Source organism: Etheostoma cragini, chromosome 2, assembly GCF_013103735.1.
Source record: "Etheostoma cragini isolate CJK2018 chromosome 2, CSU_Ecrag_1.0, whole genome shotgun sequence".
Classification (NCBI taxonomy): Eukaryota; Metazoa; Chordata; class Actinopteri; order Perciformes; family Percidae; genus Etheostoma; species Etheostoma cragini.
Window position 1 is genome coordinate 13,921,706 of NC_048408.1, and position 23,053 is coordinate 13,944,758.

A 23,053-nucleotide genomic window follows, 5' to 3' on the forward strand; every position below is an offset into this window, starting at 1 on the left:
TTTTGGAAAAAGGCTGCAATGAAACAAAGAGTGAAAAATTTAAAGGGGTCTGAATACTTTCCGTACCCACTGTACAGTGCAAGAGCTAATGAAGCATAGTAACAGGCTTCCACTGTTTGCCTGTCACCATTGGCTTCTTAGCAGAAAACTTTGGGCGAGGTGCCATTTGACGTGCGCCTCTACTAATAAGAGATGCAGGAGAAAAAGCTGAAGCTATGCTGTCACCAATAGATGAATGCTGCGAGGATGCACTTGCAGGTCGGGCGCTTGGTGCTTGCTTGTTGGTTATATGATGGGTTGCAGGTGTGACAGCATGCTTTGCATCCAAGCGCTTTTCAGTTGCAAGAGGCTTAGCTGATCTTGTGTTTTGGCGCACAGAAGAATTTTGGGAACTTACCGATACAGGAGACTTAGAGGGGACATCTGCCTTGCTCTGAACAACAAGCTCAGAGGCATTAGTAGGAGAATGAGAAGGGTCTGATCTATGTTTAAGGTTTTTGATAACTTCAAACTTCGATGCTGGAGTTGGTTTGGGGCTGGGGCTTTTGCCCTCAGGGACTGCATTATACTTGAACAGTGACGCGTCCAACTGATACGGCTGATGTTTCATAATATCTAAGGGGTTGAGGTGCTTTGGGGCTGCTTTAGGTTTGGCTTTGGTCTTAGGCTTGATTTTGGGGCTTGTGGAAGGGGTTTGCTTGGCTGCTGATGGAGGGTAGAAAGGAGCAAGAAGAGGATTATATGATAAAGGAGGCGGGGCACGAACAATGGAAGAATACCTATAGGAGTTGGGGAGTGACAATGTGGGGGAGGGGGATCTTGTTTTGTTAGCTTGCACCGTTTCAGCATCAACAACAAACTTCTCCATACGGGACTGTCTTTTGGCAAATAATTCTGCACCTTTTCCTGCCATGGTTGGACCATCATGCGCCCGAACAATACCTCTGCCTGAGACTCGACCGTCTGGAGAAGCCTGTGATGCTTTTGTTGCATAGGTGTTTGTCTTCTCTGCTTGTGGAGGGTAAGAGGCAACCGAGTTTGGAGCACTGTCCAACTTATTCCTTGAGGGTGAAGGTGTGTGATGTGGGCTGTGAGTAGGACTGCGGGCCTGCATACTCACAGGGGATTGTGACAGCTGTTGACTCCAGCTATTTGTGGTTGGCTGAAGATGAAGCTGAGAAGAGTTGACAGGAACCCAGGCATTGGCAGGTGTTTGAAGTGTTGCCTGAGTTTGATTTGGTGCCCAGTGGTTTCCCATCTGTTGAGGCTGCGCCCAATCTTGCTGCTGTAAGTAATGCTGACTATCAGTCATGACAGGACTTTGAGAAGGTTGTGAAACCGGACTTCTTGGTGGAATACAGGGCTCGCCAGAGGGGCGCCTTCCCATCCAAGGTGGGCAGGATGGGTTAATTGTAGGTTTTGGGGCAACTGGAGGGGGATTCTTGAGTTTTATTGTTCTGGGTTGCATAAAGTTACAAGCTTCAGCACCTAGACTAAAACAGTCTTCCTCTGTCTCAATATAAGACCTCCTTTCACCTTTGTTTTGAAGGTGAAGATGTGATCCTTGTGCAAGCATGGATAGCTGTTTATTAGTGGCTTTCCTTTTAGACTCTGGTAGGATGCCCGTCTTTATCGCTGGTACAGATATTCGCTCATCTCTTGAGGCTATAATGTCTCCAGTTGGGGACCAAACTTGCGGGTGAGTGTTAATAGGAACAGGTACTCTAAATCTCGGTTCGTGCTTCTTTGTCATTGAAGGAACGCCACCGGGCAAGGCAGGAACAGTTGTGCTGACGTGAAATCCAAGGAAAGGCTTCGCAGTTCTGTTTGGCACCAAGGGTTTTGGCACATTGGACAGGTGGTGCATCTGTTGAAGACTCGGTTGTTGTTCTACATGCTGCTGGAGATTTGCATCCATGTAGTTGGCCTGATCAGTAAACACGTACATTTCCTCAGTGTCATACATATTCTGAACTTCTGTACGTTCAGGCTCTGTTAATGTCTCCACAGGTAATCCTTTATTCCTCAGTTCTTCATGCTCTGACACAATGTCATCCATCCGTTTGCGGCGTTGAGCAAACATCATGACACCCTTTCCTTTTGTTTCTGGTAGTGCTTCCATTTCTCCAACTCTTTCCCAATTCAGATTGAAATTTCGCTGCTGGTGATGAACACAATACTCCTCTTCTAAGTCAGATTCACTTGTTGCAACAAAGTTATAACCAGCTGATCGGACTTCAGTTTCCTCCTCTATTTGGCCTTTGCTGTCAAGCTTGTTCTCACCAGTCCCGTAACTCACAAGTGTATACTTCTTGACCCTCTGGCGGCGTTTTTCAAACAGCAAGGCTCCCTTATTTCGAGGGTTGGGTGCATCTGTTAGAAGCCGAGCAATTTGCTTACATTTGGACTTAGTCTCCTTGACGTTTCTTTCTGATTGGCTCTCGTTGTGATTGAGCTCTGAGAAAAAGGAAGAGAGAGGGACAGTGAGGAGAAAAGGGAGGGGAGGGAGTGAAAATGTATACACAGTATTTCATTAGGATATATTGTTAAATAGTTAACATTTACAAAGCTACAGTGTTTAACTGATCAATGCTCAGTAAAGTCAAATCATGGATTGGTCTTGACATTAGTTTTTTTTGTTGGTACAGTACTTATTTGATCTAGTTTGAACATAAACCAACCATTATTATTATTATTTGAAGCAAGCGCAAGAATATCTAAGATAAATATTAAAGTTGCCCCTGCTGAAGCGGGCACACTAATAAAAGCATGATATTTACTTACAGCTAACTTAGGGGGGGTCCACAAGGCAAGAAAAGTGAGAAGCTCACTTTCCATTGCCGTCAAGTCTTACGATTGGAAAAGGGATCGGGTGACAGGCCGGGGTGACACATGCTGGTGTCTGTCAATTTTTTTTTCTGCCAGGCTCATCATATGGTCATAATTTATTATTATCCTGCTCTGACTATTAAAGCCATGGGAATTCTCCCTGTAAGTCCACCTCAAATAGACCCCACGTTACACCATGAAAATAACTAGCACTTATAGTGCATTGCACATGTCATTTATCGATTAAATTAAGTCTTTTTATAACACCAATAATAATTACAGGCAGAAAATTCAATTTAAGATCTTTATCAAAAGTAAACTTATGCCTCAAGCAAGAAAACACAAAATGATATCATATGTATTATTAACTCATATATCATTCAAATTAATAAAAAGATGCAGTATATGCTGTACAGTTTGCAGTACTAGCTGCATGTGTCCACTGGAATTAAACAAGTGAGGTTAGAAAATAGATACTTACGTGTGGACCTTGCCCTGTGTCTGTCCGGTCTGCACAGATCTGTGTTAGCCTCCGAGTTCCACTTCTCTGCCTGCTCAGCAACTTCGTCTGAAATTCCAAAGAAGATAGAAGCAGGAGGTGCTTCACAACTCCCTCCTTCCTCTGATGATTCAACCCTCCTGTTCCTAGTCCCTGGGCCCTGCCTATTACTGGCTCCCAGAGGCTTCTCTGTGGTCAGGGTCAAGGCCAGGGTCATATCAGCTGCACAACCAAGAGAGGAGGAAGATGACCGGGAATGCAGCCTTGATATCTGGCCGGCGTGAGGCTCTGACTCAGGGTGCTGTCGGTGTTGTGACTGTGATGTTGGTGAGGGTTCGAAGTGAGGAGACTCTGTAATGGACTCTCTTAATTCACTAAGGTCATCATCCTCTTCTTGGTATGAAACATTTTCTTCACTTCCGCTGAGTTCAGGCAAGGAATATTGCTCACCTGCAGACTCCCAGTCTTGTGACTGAAGGCTTTCTGGGGACTCTGACATTGGGATGTGAGCAGGTAGAGGGTCTAAAGGGTACTCTGCATCAATGGCATCATCTTCATTGTAAGACTCACAAAGTTCCCGCGAACCATCTGAACCTGACCAAGGGACCAAGTTATCATTGTTGTCTGGGTCTTCAGCTTCTGGTTCCATCTCTGATGCTGTTTCACAATATCCTGGGTAACACCAATAATACCTTCATTAAGACAAAAAAAGGCCAAGGAGACATTAAAAATAGTTAGACATTTTAGAACACTTTCAAAATTCCATGGTATCTATGTTAAACACCCCTGAAAATAATCTCCACCTGGACTAACACTATGAGTACAATCACTAGATTTCTTTCAAAGTAAATACTTTGATTATTTGCCAAAATGTTCAAATTTTAACAGTTATAACTATAAACTCCTTTCCCTTAAGTGTTCATTATTCAGATCAAGATATGTCAGCATTATTACACTTTGTTATGTTTCATACTACCATGTAATTGTCTGAATTATTCCTATCCCCAATAGGAAGTGCAGCTTTTCTTTGGCACTTGCATCAGGGCTGCCATAGCTCTAAATGGAATGGTATGTAATGTCAAGGGGGAAACAGCATTCACATCCAAGGGGATAAGCAAAGCAAGTGGGTGGCTGTTTTCCAAACTCCTGTTTATACAGTAAGGTTTCTTTCCCTCTGCTGTTCTCATCCATCACCACAACAAATATCAGCACTACAATCAGCATCTCCATGTAAGAACTAAATCTGAGAGACTATTTGTTTTATACATAGCAGAAATACTAAAGATGTCCCCATCTCTCACTTACGTTTGTGTTTGTTGTGTTACTGAAGTCGAATTCTGGCAGCATGATCTATCAAATATACAACCAATGTATTTCCTCAAATGATTCTGATAATCAGTTAATGTATCAAAACAAATGATAAAAAAACAGCTTTAAACATTTCTTCATCCAATCAGTTATTTTAGGCAAAAGGGACATAAAACTCAGCAGCTTTCAGCTTTTTTTTTTACTTTTCAGATTAGTATATAGATATGAACAAGAAATGGGGCAGTCATAACCTCATGTAAAACTGGAAAAGGCAATATTGACATCCTGTTGAAATTATTTATGTTAGTGCCTACAATGTTAACCTAAACCAGGGTTCAGAACAAAGGACAGTCTGCTTCTGTTTGGAAAACTCCAACAGGGCACACAACACCCTTTCTATTCTCAAACACATTTCCTGACATCCACCAGAAGGCAGCGCCATAACACTGTAAAAAATGACTTACACCAATTCCCCTCCTGATCACCAGACAGGTTATAAGATGTATAATTAAAAAAACATACCTAATAACATAAATACCTAATACAGCTGTGTAAGTAACATATTATAATGTGTAAATGAAAAAGGTCAGAGGCTACAATGCACATGTTCATTAGTTCACATTGCAGTCTGGTCATATCTTAAAGGCTACTGAACGTCAGAATTACTTTGTGCAGATTTAACCTGTTCGCTGTTAACTCGCTAAATAGTTTTTGACTGTAGGCTAGTGACAGCATAACAGGCAACTCTGTTTTGTATCAGGTAAGGATAACATAAATCAGATAAAATTTTACGTGAAATGAGTCCGGCTAAAATGACAAAGTATTTGGTTTTGGCAAGATTAGATTAATTGAAATGTTCCCTATAATCTGAAAGGACATTTAACACAGAAATAAACTCAGATTAAAAGAAATAGCTGACAAAATTCAAACTAAAAGTAATGACTAAAACGTTGACCAAAATGTAATTATATAACTAATTGAGTTGTCAATGTTGGTATTGGCAGAGGTAGAATGTACTTAAATTGTTCTGTTTAAGGTAGACCTTGCAATGAATGATAATGCATCTTATTTTAACTGTATAATCTCCAATTTTCACTCTGAAGTAGATGTACTCATTCGTAAGTGTACAGCTGGGTATTGAGTGCTTTGGGGGAAAGAAAGCTGCAAGCAATCACCCCGTTCCAAATAGGCACTGCACTAATTTAACTAAAGGCACTCAGAGACAACATGTAGTCCTAAATTCATACCAGGAAACAGCAAAATGTAATCTACAGCACTCAAAGTTAAAAACTAGTACTAGTTGTAAAGTCACAAAACACAAGTGTTGGACAGAACAAACAGAAATGATGTTACTATTATTAGATTCTTAGAAATACTTGGATCAGTGGGTAAAGGTTTGTCCTGAGGGGGATGCTAGAGGAAAGGCAGTGATGTCAAAATCGAGTTCTTGATTTTTGCCCCAAGAGTGGTTCTTTACAAAAGCAGTGTCCAAAATGAATGCGTGAAATTTAATGTCAATCTGCCATTTTAGATAATTCTTTAGTACAAGAGGACTTCATTGTAGCACTAGATTTCAGATAAAGGTCAATATGAGGAATCATCCATTGTGGATAAATGAATTCACTGACAATCTGAACCAATCTTGAACAAAGCATTAGGAAAGTGAAAAGACAGATTGACATTACCATCCAAAGACCACCATTACCAACGGAATCATTTACCTACATTAATTTAAACCTGTTCTAAGCATCTATATTTCATAATTTTAAACCAGTTGTAATTAATCCTGTCAAACCAATTTTTTTAGAGAAACTTTTTGTCAAAAAAAATAAATCAAAACTTGTACTTTTAGTAGCTTGCGTTTCTTTTGTAATTTAAAAACTATTTTTAAACAAATTATTATATTGATTCATTGGCTGGTCCTGTGTAGGAATAAACACTGTAACTTTGCAAGATAAGAAGGCCAGTCATGAGGCCAGTCATTTAACCGATTGAGTTTACAGCCATTTTTACAATTAGGCATCATTTTAGGCATAGGAGATTTTTAATATCTCCCAGATTAAGTATTGGATGACCATTTTTTTTGTAATGGTGATATGCTGGCATTTACATTTCATGTACACATTTGTCATTTGCAGCATGTGGCATGGCTTTGTGTGGTACAACATTTCTGGATTGAAGGTTGTTGAAGCCTCAGATTAATTGCAATAGTTACTATACTAAAGGCCTAAAGAGGCCTATGGCATATGCAGCTCCAGGATTACTTAAAGGTACAGACTCTTGGACTCTCCGTCCCATGCCCAGCTTCTCTTCACACTTGGTTCCACTTCATTTTAACACTGAACCATCATCAAACCTTACTTTGGTGCGACAGGAGTTTCTGTTTCCTAGTATGGCATTAACTTCAGTATGTTGACTCATTGCCATGGAAACAGGCAGTCAGCATCCTTGACAAATGAGTTAACTCTTGATCTGGGGGATGACCCCTAGCGGATTAGATGTTTCCATACACAATTAGACAGCCTTATTTTAACCACTAATTAGAAACATGCCAAAGTCAAACAGCCTCCACAACTAAAATATTACTCACATCAAGAGCCTTAGCAAACACAATTAATTGAATACACAGCTTAGACAAATATTGACCGAATGCTTCAATCAGTAAGTACAAACAGCAGCAATTAGAGATATTCATCGTACTGTTTAATAGTTTCTGACAAAGGAGAGAATCCTAGAATTCTTTTTTTGAAAGGGATAAAACACTCTCTGGTATAAAACTTAGCCTGTTCCTCAATCACATATGGGTGTCAATCAAAGCCAAAAACAGACAGACTTTTAAAAGATCAAAAAGCAGAAGGGTGAGTGTAATAAAGAGATATGGCTTGGCTTTGAAGAAAGCTGCTATTAAAAGATTGAAGGAGGATCAAGGAAGTAAGGATACACTTGCCAAACACCGTCCATTACTTACAGCAATCATCCTTGAAGCAACTGTAAAAGATGAAAAAGTTTGTCTACAAAAAAGACTCATGAGTTGATATCCAGCATTGTAGACTTCACATCCTGCTGATTTCCCTGCATGACTGTAGAAAAGAGAATCTGAGCACATGTGGTCTGCAGATGTTCAGGTTCTACCACTTTGCTAATCATCCATGTATGTATGCACGCTACCATATTTAAACAGACATCCTGCCCCCAACCCCCTTTAGACACAGCTCGGACAGCATCATGCAGCTGCAGCACGTGGACATAATGAAGATAACTGAAGATGTTTTAGAGTGATTTGAAATGTGCTTTCAGCTTGGTGTCTGTGTAGCTGTTATACTTTTATTTAACAATAACTTACTGGATGAAATGAAAAAACTGCAGATGTACTACATGTTGATTTTCAACCACTACAGTTAAAAGTTGCATTAACAAGCATTTGATCATATCTGTCAAACTGCATTATGAAATAGGGTTAATAGAATTTGGGGTAAAATGACACATTATAAAGCTGCTGCACAGTAAACAGATGAGGTAAGACTACTGTTCTTTGACAGAAAGTCCGTACATGGAACTTAATTTGAGTTTGAAACTGAGGTTTGCAGAAGTAATGTGGGAATGGAAAAACTACACTACTAAAGCTGCAGTGGACACTGACAAACACATTCAAATCTCATTTCGTTAGATTACATTTTATAGTCCCCTTATTTATTCATTTAATAGTTGTTTTGGAGGGAAACAGCAAACAAATTTAAGATACGAAGTCAGATGAAAACAGGCAAGGTTCAAAGTTTCAACAGAATAGAATGTAACAGATTCATGATGGAGTAACTGTATCACTCTTTTTTGGAAAACAATGTTTAACTTGGTGCTGGTAAATGTGTCTTGATTTGACTTTTTTTAAGTCAGTGCCACCTAAATTCAGTTCACTGCAGGAACATTTAGCTTATTGTGGAGTCTGAAAGTACAGGAGCAAAATGAAATTTGACAACATACTTTCAGAAATTAATGGATTTGGAAAATTCCAAATCAAGCTGGTCTTGATTCAGATGTTATCTCGAATTACTATGCCATGTCATTTCCTGCTGAATAACTTCATGGCAGCTGTTCCCCCTCATCACTGTAACATCACTGCTCTGGATGATGGAGACATCTTCAGGAATTTGACTCAGGAACAGAAACTGGCTGTTGGAGTTCCGGCAGAGCAGGATGGGACTCCGAGCTCCTGTCAAATGTTTTCAAAGCCCCAATATCAACATCTGTCAGGCTCAAACAATAGTGAGGATGCATTTACTTTTCAGTGTCAGAATGGATGGGTGTATGACAACAGCACATTCAAATCTACTTTGGCAACTGAGGTAAGTGTCTTCAATAAATTGGACAGTAATATTTCATGCAATGTAGGTCTATGTTTTAATCAAATGTTGGCTACTTCTAAAAGTTCAACTTCCAACATCGACAATTGAAAAATTACTTATTTCAATGCTTTCCATGTCTCTCTTTGTAGTGGGATCTTGTGTGCAGCAGAAAAGGGATGAACAAGGCAACAGCCACTATTTTCTTCATTGGTGTTATGCTTGGAGCCCCTTTATTTGGGTTTCTCAGTGACAGGTAATGAAAAGACACAGTATGTCCAACTGCACTTTTCTGTAACAGATGACAAATAAGTTTAAAGGGGCATTTCAAGAGAAATCTAGGAAAATGTAGGTTCCAGTAAAGTATGACCTAGACTAGAGATCCAAACAAGATATATTGTGCTCTGCTGCAGGCACCATTTACAGCTTGATTCAAGAGAGACATGTCAATTGTTTTGAACACAATCATTGCTTTTAACATTTTCTATTCATGAAAAGGTTTGGACGACGGCCGCTGCTGTTGGTGTCTTATTTGTCGTCCCTGACTTTTGCAGTCCTGAGTGCATTCTCTACATCGTATGTTATGTTTGTCGTCTTGAGGTTTTTTACGGGGATGTCACTCGCAGGAGTTAGTATCATCTCTATTGTTCTAAGTAAGTAGGCTAATGCTAAAAACAGAGATGAGGAAGTACATTATGTTTAGTCTTTTTTCAGAGTTGGTTTCAGTTTGAATACGTGAAAAATGTTTAATCTATTCATATCTGTGCTGACGTTTCCCCAGATGTTGAGTGGTTTGGCATTGAACACAGGACCTTCTCAGGTGTAATTATTAGCCTGGATTGGACACTTGGTAACTGGATTCTGGTTGGAATGGCATACAGTGTTAATCAGTGGAGGCTGCTCATTGTGGCAGTGACCTCACCCTTGATACTGTCCATCATGGCTTGGAGGTATTATAGTTTCTTATTTTACACTTTGCAGCATGAAAAACTGAATCCGATCAGAAGTCAATGAGACACTGAACTCACATTTGTCGCTTTAGGTGGCTTCCAGAGTCTGCAAGGTGGCTCCTGGCAAATGAGAAGGCAGACGCTGCTTATCATTACATAATGCAATGTGCCAAAATGAACAATAGAACCAAGTGTATGGCCACCATCACACCAACGGTACATTTTAACATTGGTGATGTGACAATGTCACAGTGATGTAGAGAAGAAAAAAACTATGAGAAAGTGCAGAAGTGTTGTGAATGAACAGTTTGATTGTGTTTACTCTCTCCTAGGAATTATTGGCATCTGCACAGAGTGAAACAAAAGACAAGAAGTATACTTTTGTGGATCTTTTCAAGACCCCAAATATTAGAAAACGTTCTATTTGCTTGGGAATAGTATGGTAAGTGTCAATTATATAAGATGGGTTAAAAAGAAGAGTTTAGTATTTTAGGAAATATGCTTGTTTTCTCTCATGTGTAAGCATTAAATACAGAGCAGGAGCAAGGAGGAAATCAATTTAGCGTAGCATAAAGACTGGAAGGGGATAACTTAAAATGTACGCTTACCAGAACCCTCTCACCTCCTTCTAAAACCACAAATTGTTGCTTCTAAATTTCGGTTGGTGTATGAATTACATGAGCCTCAAGCTAAGCTAATAACAGTTTGTAGCGCTGTGGGTGAGAGGTATCAATCTTCTCATCTAACCCTCAGAAACAAAGCAAATTCGCATATTAGTGTTAGTGGCATAAATTAAATTCCGGTGAATGTAAATTATTGATAATTATCTTTCTAATATTAAAAGGATGATTGATGATACCAAATATAACACATTGTAATTGTGAGGCTAAGCTCACTGCTGTCTGTTATACTGTAATAGCCATGTTTTTTCAGTCAAGGCCTTGCACTTATCACCCTAAGTTTAAAATTAGCCTGTCAATACAGAACGATTCATTGCTTTATTCCCATTTCTAGGTATGGAGTTGCGTTTACATATTATGGGATAAGTCTAAATATCACTGGGTTTGGACTAAACCCATACCTCACACAATTCATATTTGCATCCATCGAAATGCCAATGAAGATTGGTGTGTACTTCTTCCTGGAGAAAGTCGGCAGAAGGTCTGGCCAGACAGGAGCACTGTTGCTAACTGGTCTCTGTCTCTTCATCAACATGTTTGTTGCAAAAGGTTATTTTATTTTTATTAAATCAATTTTTTTTTTTAACACGTGAGAATTAACTTGATCAAATATCTAAACATTTCCCCTCAGATAGGTGGGTCATTCGCACTGTTGTGGCTGTCCTTGGAAAATCCATGTCAGAGGCCACATTCACAATCATATTCCTCTTCACAACTGAGCTCTATCCTACAGTTGTACGGTTAGTCAACAACAAACTCATGAAGCCAGTTGGACCTCAGACAATGATGTTCTATTCTGCTGTGACTACATTTACTTCAGGTTTGCATTGACCTTAGCATCTTGTTATTTTAGACAAAATGGTTTAGGCTACACCTCTTTTATGGCAAGGCTTGGCGTGGCCATATCTCCACTTATCATGCTATTGGAGGACGTGTGGCATCTCCTCCCTACAGTCACTTTTTGCGCAATGGCGGTTGGATCCGGTCTAGTGGCTTACCTCCTGCCTGAAACATTAAATGCCAGACTGCCACAGTACATTGAGGATATTGAGAAACCAAGGTAAAGAAGAACGGAAGATGAAATTGAATTCAATATTAAAGCTACAGTAAACCATTAGCCACCTCTCTGAAATTGCTAAAGAATAATCCGGTCAAGCCAGCAAGGGCTAAGTGGGTCACGGAAATTTTGGCAACAACATCTTCTTAAATAATTGACATGTTTTAATCATTTGCAGGTGTCAAAAACAAAAATTGTTTCCTGAACTCAGCAAAATCCTTCATGATTAAGTAACTAACTTAAAAATATATTTACATTGCAGGGCAGAATCAACAAGGAACGAGGAGATTCAATAAATATCACATGTATTGATAATGACATTGATATTTTGCCTGTCCACAGTATACACAGCTTTATTGCAGACACTGGTCAATACAACACATCAAGTACATTTGTTTTGCAATTCATTAAGTTTTAATGATTGAAGAAATTCTGTTTTTAAATAATAGCATTGTTAAAATCCCTATTAATATTTGAAGGAACAGTTTGTCCAGATTGTGTACCATTTAAAATCCAGAAGAAAAAAGAAATGTAACTGTAAATTTACTTGGAGTTGGCAGTAAAATTGTAATAAATGAGAATATGACAATTGGTTTTATTGGAATTGTGTGTTTAAAGTGCACAATATCTATCTTCTTGCTTGAAGACAAGTACTGAAATCTTCCTTGTATGTTTAGGCCTAAATTGTAATCAAAAACATGAACAAGCCTGAAAGTATGTAGCCAGACTAGTGGCTCTGTGTGGCAGTAGTGAGGCACAGTGGTGCTTTGAGCTTAATGCTAATGTATAATACATATATACACAATCCAACATGCTGTCACTACCTGATGTGAATCAAGTGCCGATGTGAGTTGCGCACACGTGACTTTCCAACAAGTAGCCTACAAGTTGCTAACAAGAGACTTCTCTTATGTCAATATAACAAATTATATAAGTCCATTTTTACTCTATACAATAAAAATTGACCTATACAATGAAATTTGTTCACTCCTGGCTACAAGGTAGCAATCAAATAACAAAAGCTGACACTTGAATGGTGTTTTAAGCTAACGCTAGCAATCAGTCATAGGTAGCTAAATTGTTTTGTTTTTCATCTTGATATTGTTTGTAATGAGGTTTATTATTTTATGGATTTCAAAAATTTCAGTAAGACACATTATCCTGAAAACTATTTAAATATGAGCATGCGAAACTCACATCTGCACTCAACTCACATCGGGTAGTGACACATGCGCTCACCAATGCTTATACGCAGATGTTTGGCAGGTTTAACGTTAACCATTATTCACTTTTTCTGTTAGCGTGCTAATATTTGCTAATTAGCACAACACAAACAGCTTGAGGCTGATGGTACTGTAATAGCATTAGTTTTGCAGGTAAATTGATCATAAACAAGTACTGGAAGAAGCAAACACTTTGACCTGCTGGTCGGTGCTACAGGGCACAGAAAACATGTTGACATGTCATAGTAGGAGGAGCACAACTACTAATGAAGGCTGCATTCCACTTAGGAGAGGCCCTGGCATTGTGCATGCTGAGTCACTGAAATAGCTCACTGGGACACTTGATGGAATTGAGCCATCGTTAAGGTCATCAATTTCAGCCATGCTTTTCCTACTATGACAAGACAAAATGTCTGCTGTGAAAAAGGTCCATTACCAATGATATTATCCTCCGGTCACCGCCGATGTTATCATCAGTACTTTATTTTAATTACTCATCTCTTTATGATTTATGAAAAGTATTTTAATTTACAAAACTTGTATTAGTATGTTGTGTTGAACATTGTCATTGTAAACTCACATGTATAATATTGGCAATAAAGTTAACTCACTCAAACAAACATTTTTCAACCAGCATGCTTTTTTAACCTTATGCCAGTGATGTCACATTGCGGTATTAAATCTTTAAGCAGGGCTTAGGCAACTTTGAAGAAACCAGCAAGAGAAGTTTAGATTTCAAAGCATCTAAACAAAATAATGTCAGCCCCTCCATTCAGGCTTCCCTCCAAAGCCACTCCCCTAAAACACATGAACACACACTGCCTGTCTACTGCATTAAGGCAAGTCCATAAAAGTGAATTTAGGAACACAATTGTCATCGCTAAGACTCAGTCAACATCACCTACCTTTGAGGTAACTCACAAGCCAAGTATATCTGGTAAAAGAAGACAGTCCCTTTTGTTATGTGAGAGTGAGGCTTTAGAGAGTTTCCCCACCGCCAGCCTGTCTCCTGTTTTTGGTCAGTATTTACACCCAGTGTTACGCCTCCTGACCCTAAGTGCCAGTGTCTAACAAGTGATCTGCAGCTAGACAAGAGCATAACATGTAAAATGCCATGTTTTTTCTGAACTACCACTACCCAAAGCCCACTGAAGTGGCATTTACATGTGCACTCAACCAAGCGTAGCACCCAAAAGGTCCCTCCAAACAAAAAGGCCTAAAGCCAACCATGTCTTTTCAAGACACATGACAAAAAGGAACAAAGCTCCAACAAAACTCATCCAACCAAGGCATGAGCTTTTTTTCTACCTAAATCTGCAACATTCAAAGATAACCAACTCACTGTAATATATCCTCCAGTTAGTCCCTTTCCAACATGTTTTGGCACCTCCTGCCTTCCTGACTCAATTGACACCAAGCCATGGCCAAGAAACTCACTTTGTTGACTCCTCTCATGGAGTTCTAAAAAAAAAGTCTTCCACACTAGCAATCACTTTTTTTAAGAATAAATATTCTGCCCAAATATGCACAACCCAAAACTGATGAAAACAGAATACACACTAGCCACCAGAGCTCTGCTTCACTGCATCCCTGTCCCTCTAATTAACTAACCAGAAACTTGCCTAAATACCCCCTTTGTCTCAATGTGGCTTTCGGTTGGCATGTACACATTAAAACCCAGCTGACTTGCAAAGAGACCTGCATGCAGGAAACTCTACAAAATCCCATGTACTTGCTTACAAAGACAGTTGCCCGTAAGCAGCAACACCTGGCCCAGGTGTGGCTCATGAAGTTAACGTCAGCCCTCTGCTTTCACCCTGATTCTGCAAGACAAAAAGCGGCGAACAAAACTCACAGCACCCCTGGTGGATATAAAATGTATACTTTAAGGAAGAAAAGGTGTTTCCAAAGGTTTCTCGACTGTTGATTATAAACACAGGTCAGAGTTGACTAACAGGTCAGGCTGTGTCATGGCAATCTTCAACAGTCTTGGCAGGGATTGTCCTTTAGAAAGAACATCACCCATAATTTCATATCTGACACTAATTAATTAATTTGAAAGACACCTACATTACTGTCAAAGACTGATAACACTACCACATTCAACAAACATTCATATCAGTTTTCAATGTCACCCATGTTGTCATTTAATGGCCAAAGTCTTATTTGGCCATGTGTTGTATTATATCAGAGATAGGCACATGCCTCTGTTACATCACAATTTGCACATTCATTATGCCATTTACAGGCAGTTGATAGTTAGCAATTGTTGTTAATTTAAAGTTGGCAACTTTTCAGCTTTTCAGTCATTTGCATAGTTACCTGTCCAACAGAAATAAAGCAACTATGGCGCCACATTTATCAGACCGTTAAACTCCCTAAACTTGCCATCATTGAAAAGCCATACAGATGTTGACTCTGTTACTAGTGGAAAACTCTGGTTACACGCGGTGCACGGTCAGAGTGCAATGAAATGATTTGATGGGCTTATTGCTGGCCTCTGACAGCCACAGGTACTGGCTTTACTTTTTTCTGGTAGAGCATTTATTTTATTTTATTGATGTCATTGATGTAAGTAAACAGAATATCAACAAATATAACAAAAACTGCTAATAAAATTTCCCACGCAACCTTTGAGCTGACTTGTTTCAAGGCACAGTATTGCAATCCCTAAGGTCATGCACAGAACAGACAACAGACATTTGGTATTTTTAGCGAATGATTTATAAAAAAAAAAATCTCTTTTGTATTTATCTTTAACACATTTTCTGAGCTGACCATTAACGAACAGCCTTGAAGAGGCTCACATTTAAAGAAACATCTTGTGGGTTTGTGATATTGTTCCCTGATTTTCACTCCGAATTGAAAGAGTTGTATCGTCTATTCTGAAGATGAAGTTTGAAAATGTGCTGGCAGAGGTGAATGGCTTTGGGAGATTTCAATTAAGGACCATCCTTTTGAATGTAATTCCTCGTGTGACTTTGCCTTTTCACTTTCTGCTGAATAATTTCATCGCTGTTATTCCATGCCACCACTGCAACATCAGCTCTCTGGATGACGGAGGTGTTTTTAGGAATTTGTCCCTGGCAGAGAGGCTTGTTGTTAGTATTCCACTCCAGGCAGATGGGACTCCAAACACCTGTCAGATGTTTGCAGAGCCTCAATATCATCTGCTGCTCAACTCATCCAACATGACTGAGCTACCCACAGTGCCATGTCAGAACGGATGGGTGTACGATCACAGCACCTTCAAGTCTACCCTGGCCACAGAGGTAAATTTTACTTTTATTCTATTTACAAAGTGTTACAAATCCCAATTAAGCAACTTCAATCTTCACTTTTTTGTCTCTTTGTTTATGTTCATCATAGTGGGATCTGGTTTGTGATAAGAGAAGAGTGAACCGAGCCACGGCCACCATCTTCTTCATGGGGGTCATGCTTGGAGCAGCAGTATTTGGCTATCTTAGTGACAGGTGGTCATGGCTTTAATGATCAAAAGTTTGGGTCTGTGTGGTAAAATTACAATACTTTATCATGCACAAGAGAGTAACTTATACATTTAACATCTGTTTTTGCTGCAGTATCAATATTATTATAGTTTTAGTTTGCATTAGCCTCTGTGCTATGGTGCAGTATCTGATGTCTGTTTTGCTATTGTCACATTTTACTAACATCACTGACGTGGAGTGCGAGGCATCAGTTATGCATGAGAGATTGTGTTTAATATGTCTGACTAAACGTTAATGTGAAGCAAATGTTTACAAGTGCAACTTTACGTACAGGTTAACGCCTGAAGAGGCATCCATTATAAGGTCATAATCTACAATGGAGAGGCCAGCGTATCAGGCCATGCAATCCCACTAATTACCTGATAATGGACAACTCGTCGGGCATTAACCCACCATAGTCACTTACCAGTGAACATTTCTTAAGACCATAAATATTTTAACGTTTACGCAATGAAAACCTTTTTTTTCAAACAATAACACTGTTTCCCTGGTAATATCTGAGGGTTTGACTAATATCTGGAAAAATCCCATAAGGTTCTGATGCATTGGAAACATTGTTCACTGCTTCAGTAAATAGGAACGACCTTAGATACAACTTGGCAACTGGAGATATTTCTAGTTCCCTCAGCTTGTAGAACCCTTTGACTCAGCTACAAGCTAGAAAACTAGCGTTATGCTAACAAGAGTCATAGTCAGTAACACTGTGTACAGTTGATAATCAGTAAATATAATTTAAAAGTTTGGCAACAAACATTCGACACAAGACAAGCTAGCTACCCAGCCAAGCCATTGTCCCCAGATCAATATCAAGATTCACAAACAAATGACACGCCATGTGTACTGTCGGCCGCAGCCTGAAGTAGCGAGTTGCACAGCAAAAACATGTGTGGCATGATCACTGTGAAACAAAGCAAGTTTAGAGGGGCAGTGTTAACATGATATTTAGATTTTTTCTATTCAATTTAGCTAATTAATTTAGAATGGTAAACGGACAGTTTAACTGGAACTACCTGGTAGAGGTCCTATCACGATTGAGTACTAACCCAGACCACCATATAAAGACATTACTACCATCAAATTAACCGTAACCTACACTTTCACCATCAACTTTTAATTTTAAACACTGTGGACACTTTATAAGAAGAATTCTGTTTGTTTATCCAAATAAAGTGTGCCACACCCACTTCTGAAAATATACTAGTGTGCTTTTACTTGATCTATTCTGTAGATTTATCTATAACTATTTTGTCTTGCAGATTTGGCAGAAAAATAACACTTCTTGTGTCCTATTTGACAACTACCTTCTTTGGATTTGCAAGCGCTTTCTCGTATAATTTCACCATGTTTGCTGTCATGAGGTTCTTTACTGGATTTGGACTTTCTGGTATAAGCATTATCACCATAGTCCTAAGTGAGTTGATACCAATTATGTCTTTGTTTTTGTTGGTTTTTAAAGATAGAATTTCAAAACTGCAGCAAAAAAAATATAAGAATGAAAAAGTAACATATACTATATAGCACACTCAAATTATATATAAATCCAAATTGGTTCAATCAGATGTGAGAGATTTGTAATGTAAATGTCACTTGTGAAATACAGCTTGTTGAAGTAATGCACTATATATTTATGTTCTGTTTAAACTTCAATAATAAAACAAGTTAATGAGTCTACCATAATAGTCAAATAATGAATTTCTGTTGTTGTCATTGTTCTTTATAGGTATTGAATGGGTGGATATTAAGCATCGAACTGCAGTAGGTGTTTTAACAAGCATGGACTGGAGTGTTTGTACTGCTCTACTACCTGTTTTGGCCTATTTTGTGAATGACTGGAGGTACCTCACAGCCACAGCTACCGCCCCCCTGTTTCTGGCAATGATCTGCTGGTGGTAAGGAAAAAATAATAATTAAACTTTCAGCCATATCAAGCAATTTTCTGCCATTTCTATTTTCAGTATTAAGCTGCCCTAACACCAGCCAGCTGTGTGAATATTTAAAAGAACTTTATGTAGTGTTAAGATCCTTATTCTCATTTATAATATGACTTAGTTTTCATGAGTAAAAAGTGTGACTTATTTTTTTTCAAATCAAACTTTGTCGCAGGTGGCTCCCCGAGTCTGCCAGATGGCTGATAAGTAATGGAAAGGTCAACAGTGCTCACTTCTACTTGAGTAAGTGTGCAAAGGTCAACGGCAGAGAGCATTTCATGGCTGAAATAAAGCCTGAGGTACAGAATCTTATAATCAGATCACTTCTAGTAAGAAATCGATACCCACTACAACTCTGACCAAAGTTTCCTTTTTACTTTCCAGACTCTGTCCAAAGTAATACTTGTAGAAAATGAAAACAGAACATATTCCTATTTGGACCTTGTGAGGACCCCCAAAATGAGGAGACTGGCTCTACTTACGGGCATTGTTTGGTAATTTTTTGTATTTGACTTAAAGGGGCACTGTGCAGTTTTGGCCATTTAAGCCGTTTTCTCTCTTTTTGCTTGCAGGTTTTTCTATAGAGCTCCACCTACAGCTTCTGAATAGATGTTTGGCAGCTCCTATGTTTACTTGTGTCTAACTCCTCGCTCGGTCAATCTCCCGCATTCCTACGTTTTTTTTTTTTGCTTGCTCAGCCATGACAATAGTGTGAAAAACTCCATCGCTAACCTGTAAGCGGGTTCCTAAATGGGCATATGTGTGCAGTGCTGTGAAGCAATTTGTTGCAACATGAGATTTGAGATCACGCAATCCTTTGTGACGCTAAGGCCAGCAGCTCGCCGGTCGAAATTTGCACGAGTGTTTTTTCTGTTCGTGGGCGCTAGGGGTGAGCGAAACGGCCACCATTTATCCCAAAAACAGTCATATAACCATTTCAATGATTCCAAAGCTGTTCAGTCAAGGCAAATTAAGGTAAAAAAAAAACTGCATAGTTCCACTTTAAAACAACCAAGATGTTCAGCTTTAAAACCTAGAAAAAAAATTTGTAATCTGACAACACAAATTGACTTTAAAAATGGGATGACAGTTTGAACACAGCTGTTCTGTGTGTTCGTGTTGTCATTGAAACGGCACAATGGTATAATTCAAGGCACTGTGTATCATGGTGGTTAGGTCCATGTCAAGTTTTCCAGTACAAGTTGACTTGTTGTAATGTGATACAAAGTACTCTTACTGTGATTACACATAGCTGCCTTGCACACTGATTTACAGTGGTTTAACTTTTGACTGTTGGGGTATCCTGTTGCAGATACCTACTAGCCAATCGGAAACTAATCTTTTCTGGAATAAATGTGAAATTTAATCAATAATGATTTACTTACTCTCTGTTGACAGGTTTGGAGTGGCCTGTACATATTACGGAATCAGCTTGAATGTCACTGGATTTGGTGTGAACATTTATCTCACACAGTTCATCTACGGTGCAATTGAATTTCCGGCAAAAGCATTTGTCTTTTTCACTCTGAACAAAATTGGCCGAAGGTGGAGTCAGACTGGAACACTCATTATGACTGGACTGTGTATATTCTGCAACATGTTTGTCCCTCGAGGTAAATGATCAATAGTGAGTTTAGGCATACTATAGAATAGATGACAACAGCAGAGAAAGCTAAACTTGGAATAAAAATAGTGCACTTGCATTTTTGAGGCAAAAGTTTTGAATTGTCCAATTCTACACATTATGACTTCAAATATAATACAAGGCGGGGTTAAAATGTCCTTTCACAACTTTTTAGATAACGCAATATTTCAGACAACTGTGGGAGCTTTGGGCAAGATGTTCGCAGAGGCATCTTTTACAACTGTATTTCTGTACACAACAGAGCTTTACCCCACAGTAATGAGGTCAGTAAACAGTCTTGTACAGAGCTTTTATTTTGCACACATTTACAAACAGTATCTGTATTCAGAGGCGTAACAGTTTACTGAGACATCTGGATGACTTGACACATTGATATGCATTAGTAAGTGTTCCAGACTCAAAGGATTTGCAGTTATATCTTGAAACTGATGTCCTTAATTGTTACAAATGTGTTGCATTTTTGCTTATGCAGGCAAAATGGATTGGGTTACTGCTCCTTCATGGGCCGTGTAGGCGTGTCTGTTTCCCCTCTGATCATGCTTCTTGAAGAAGTGTGGGGCCATTTACCGAGTACTATCTTCTCCCTGGTGGCTTTTGCTGCAGGGCTGTCAGCTTTTTTTCTTGCTGAGACACAAAACATTCGTCTACCAGAGACTATTGAGGATGTGGAACACACAAGGTAATGGGCCTTCATTTGAATTGCATCCAAACATTCAGGTAAAATTTAAATTGTGACGTGAAAATGTCTATTGTGTTTCAGAAGAAGATCAATCTCCACCTCTGATGAGAAATCTCAACCCTAAATAATTTCTTCATTGCAACCAAAAGGCACTTGGCCTTGAGTTGTAGGGCATGTCCGTGGTGGTAATGTGTTTTAAATAATAAAAGAAGAAACAAGTGTTTCTCAGATAACCACAACCTGTATAATATTTTTTAATAAATGTGTGGAATATTTTTTTTGAAGTGTGTGATTTGTTTTGTTATTTCAGGCATATCTCTTACTTCTCCAACACACTGTTAGCTGCCTAAGGTGCATCCATTCAATTTAAAAAAAGACTTTATCTGTTTTTCTGTTTTCCATGCTGCATGTTTATTGAATGTTGTGTTTGTTTATTCTTGGTTTAATGTAAAGCACTTTGGACAAACTGTTGTTTGCTGGAAGGTGTTACATAAATAAATATTGATTGATTGATTGATTGATTGATTGATTGTGTAAAGTGCAGTGAAGTTCACAGAGGAACAGAATTGTGTTTTTCTCCATAACAAAAAGATAAATGATGCAACACTCATTGAAAGTGAAGCAAACATGTAGACTACACACAAGGTACAAACATGTACTGCAATAACAGACTAATAAACATAAGCATAAAGTGAGGTATTGCAGTAGTGACAGTAAAAGCAGTTTGTGAAGATACTTATGTATGCATGATTGTACAGTATGTTGTGAGGTACAAATAGTCAGACAGTCAAGTATAGTGAGGTAGGGCATGACGGGTTCAAGTTTTCATCCACTTAGTGCATAGTAGTCTCCCATGGGCCCATAAATTTATCCATCTTGCCAAGATAGCATTCACTGTTTTATCTGGCATACATCATTCATTCATTCATAAATTGCCTAGTTTTGTACTCATCTATTCATGCCGCATTGCAATCATTTATTAATTTATATCTTTAGTAATTATTTGTGAATCATTGGTAGGTAAATAAACATTTGATTGATAAAGGATTTGATTAAGTGGACTCCTTCACTTATCTTATTTTCCTTAGTCACATTTTTGAGAAGGATGTGGCTCGTATGGTACACAAGCACTCGCAGAGATTTATTACGCCAATATAATGATAATAAATTCTCCTGGGGTGACTTTAAACATAAACTTAAACTTTTACTAATAAATGATCACAATGTGTACACTACAATGTGTTTTCTGTCCACTTGGTAAACAAAAAGAACCCAGCAACTCACACAACATTATACCTGTGAAGGGGACCTAATTAGGAGGAGGAGCGGAGGTTGCCATGTTATAGAAAATTATTCTAACAGTTATTTCTCCAGATTTAAAGTCCAAAATAGAATTTTACAATTTAGAAATAAAATAGAAAAATAAAGTTAACACAAATTATCTTGTTTGTGTTTACATTGAAATTAATACATTTCACTTATTACGGCTCCAACAAGTAGTTTGTGTGTGAGTGAAGTATTACCTACGAGCCTAAAAAAATAAAGTATCACATTTGTTTTGGCTCGTAGGTAATACTTCACTTAAGTTTTGTTCAACTGTACGCCATTTTAAATATAAATGAAAGCATTTATGCTACAATGGCAACTGTCCCCCTTTTTCTGGACCCTATTGAGAAACCAACACAAGTATGATAACAAAAAAAATAGTAAACATTCAGTAAGAGCTAGAGGGAGCACAAAAGAAGGTGTACAATATGCAGAATCTAAGTCTATAAAGTTAACGCAAGAGCAGTTGCTTCATATTTTATTTATGTATTGAAATAAAAATCTTAATCTTAAAAAAAAATAGAAAAACTCTAGTAGTAGTGTCTTGTTCAATAGCCCCCAGTTGAGAGAAGAGGCCACTGAATGACAAGGGGACTGTTGACTTTGTGCTTGAAGAAGTGTGGCTCCCTCTACTGTGTAGTTTTTTCTCCCTGATGGTATTTGCTGCAGGGCTTTTCAGCTTGTTTACACAAAATGTCTGTCTACCAGAAACTGTTCTAGATGTAGAAAAGACAGGGTACTGGGCCTTTTTTTAAACAGATTTTTTAAGTTCTAAACTTTCAAAACATAAATGTACCCGCGAGAGCACAATTTGAATTTGCTCAGTGAGTCACTCTGGCATCGAGTAATGCTGCTCATTAACTATGCCCTTATAGCTGAGCTGCACCAATCACATTGCTGTATCTGATATAGACGGGCCAGAGGTGAGCTGAACAGATGACGACAGTTTAATCTACCAGTTAGCTACACTAGCTGAGCGCACGGGGCTCCGGATACGTCACGCTGTGAACTGTTGTGATTGGTCGTAGTGTTATCCAATTGCAAGCAGTGAGATTTTCAAATGCATGCTTGCTCCTCAAGATG

The 23,053-nt window shown here is 38.7% G+C and overlaps 3 protein-coding genes across 5 annotated transcripts in view; 2 read left to right on the top strand and 1 right to left on the bottom strand.

The window, feature by feature from the left end:
- Positions 1–7,777, bottom strand: part of synpo2b (synaptopodin 2b) — a 12,142-nt gene extending 4,365 nt beyond the window's left edge. Inside the window, exons 1-3 of one of the 2 annotated variants that reach the window (XM_034889587.1) lie at positions 7,605–7,777; positions 3,311–4,020; positions 398–2,457 (exon numbers count right to left, since the gene is read on the bottom strand). In XM_034889587.1, the coding sequence (XP_034745478.1) occupies positions 398–2,457; positions 3,311–3,977 (2,727 nt within the window). In that variant the 5' untranslated portion in view covers positions 3,978–4,020; positions 7,605–7,777. Of the gene's footprint in view, positions 1–79; positions 2,458–3,310; positions 4,021–7,604 lie in introns of both variants that reach the window. The other variant, XM_034889598.1, reaches the window with a different exon arrangement.
- A 628-nt stretch (positions 7,778–8,405) lies between these two features.
- LOC117955454 (solute carrier family 22 member 7-like) lies at positions 8,406–11,989 on the top strand. Its single transcript, XM_034889982.1, has 10 exons — positions 8,406–8,976; positions 9,126–9,229; positions 9,472–9,626; positions 9,755–9,923; positions 10,016–10,139; positions 10,256–10,365; positions 10,938–11,152; positions 11,235–11,343; positions 11,457–11,663; positions 11,923–11,989. Exons 1-10 carry the CDS (start codon positions 8,596–8,598, stop codon positions 11,954–11,956), a joined length of 1,608 nt encoding a protein of 535 aa, XP_034745873.1. The 5' UTR covers positions 8,406–8,595; the 3' UTR covers positions 11,957–11,989.
- Positions 11,990–15,680: 3,691 nt separating this feature from the next.
- Positions 15,681–20,871, top strand: slc22a7b.1 (solute carrier family 22 member 7b, tandem duplicate 1). Of its 2 annotated transcripts, none has more exons than XM_034889968.1 (10): positions 15,681–16,155; positions 16,253–16,356; positions 17,649–17,803; positions 18,113–18,281; positions 18,496–18,619; positions 18,705–18,814; positions 19,719–19,933; positions 20,120–20,228; positions 20,438–20,644; positions 20,729–20,871. In XM_034889968.1, exons 1-10 carry the CDS (start codon positions 15,775–15,777, stop codon positions 20,766–20,768), a joined length of 1,614 nt encoding a protein of 537 aa, XP_034745859.1. In that variant the 5' UTR covers positions 15,681–15,774; the 3' UTR covers positions 20,769–20,871. The 2 variants fall into 2 exon arrangements, with proteins under 2 accessions (XP_034745859.1, XP_034745850.1); XM_034889959.1 differs by having other exon boundaries at positions 15,682–16,155; positions 20,726–20,871.
- The last annotated feature ends 2,182 nt before the right edge of the window (positions 20,872–23,053 follow it).

What these genes read in the sequence shown, in the direction of transcription:
- slc22a7b.1 (XM_034889959.1), top strand. Translation starts at nt 15,775, where the DNA reads ATGAAGTTTGAAAATGTGCTGGCAGAGGTGAATGGCTTTGGGAGATTT. An exon ending in CTGGCAATGATCTGCTGGTG is followed by an intron (nt 18,282 to 18,495) that starts GTAAGGAAAAAA and finishes ACTTTGTCGCAG; the next exon opens with GTGGCTCCCCGAGTCTGCCA. An exon ending in TGGCTGAAATAAAGCCTGAG is followed by an intron (nt 18,620 to 18,704) that starts GTACAGAATCTT and finishes TTTACTTTCCAG; the next exon opens with ACTCTGTCCAAAGTAATACT.
- LOC117955454 (XM_034889982.1), top strand. Translation starts at nt 8,596, where the DNA reads ATGAAATTTGACAACATACTTTCAGAAATTAATGGATTTGGAAAATTC. An exon ending in CTGTCCATCATGGCTTGGAG is followed by an intron (nt 9,924 to 10,015) that starts GTATTATAGTTT and finishes TTGTCGCTTTAG; the next exon opens with GTGGCTTCCAGAGTCTGCAA. An exon ending in TGGCCACCATCACACCAACG is followed by an intron (nt 10,140 to 10,255) that starts GTACATTTTAAC and finishes ACTCTCTCCTAG; the next exon opens with GAATTATTGGCATCTGCACA.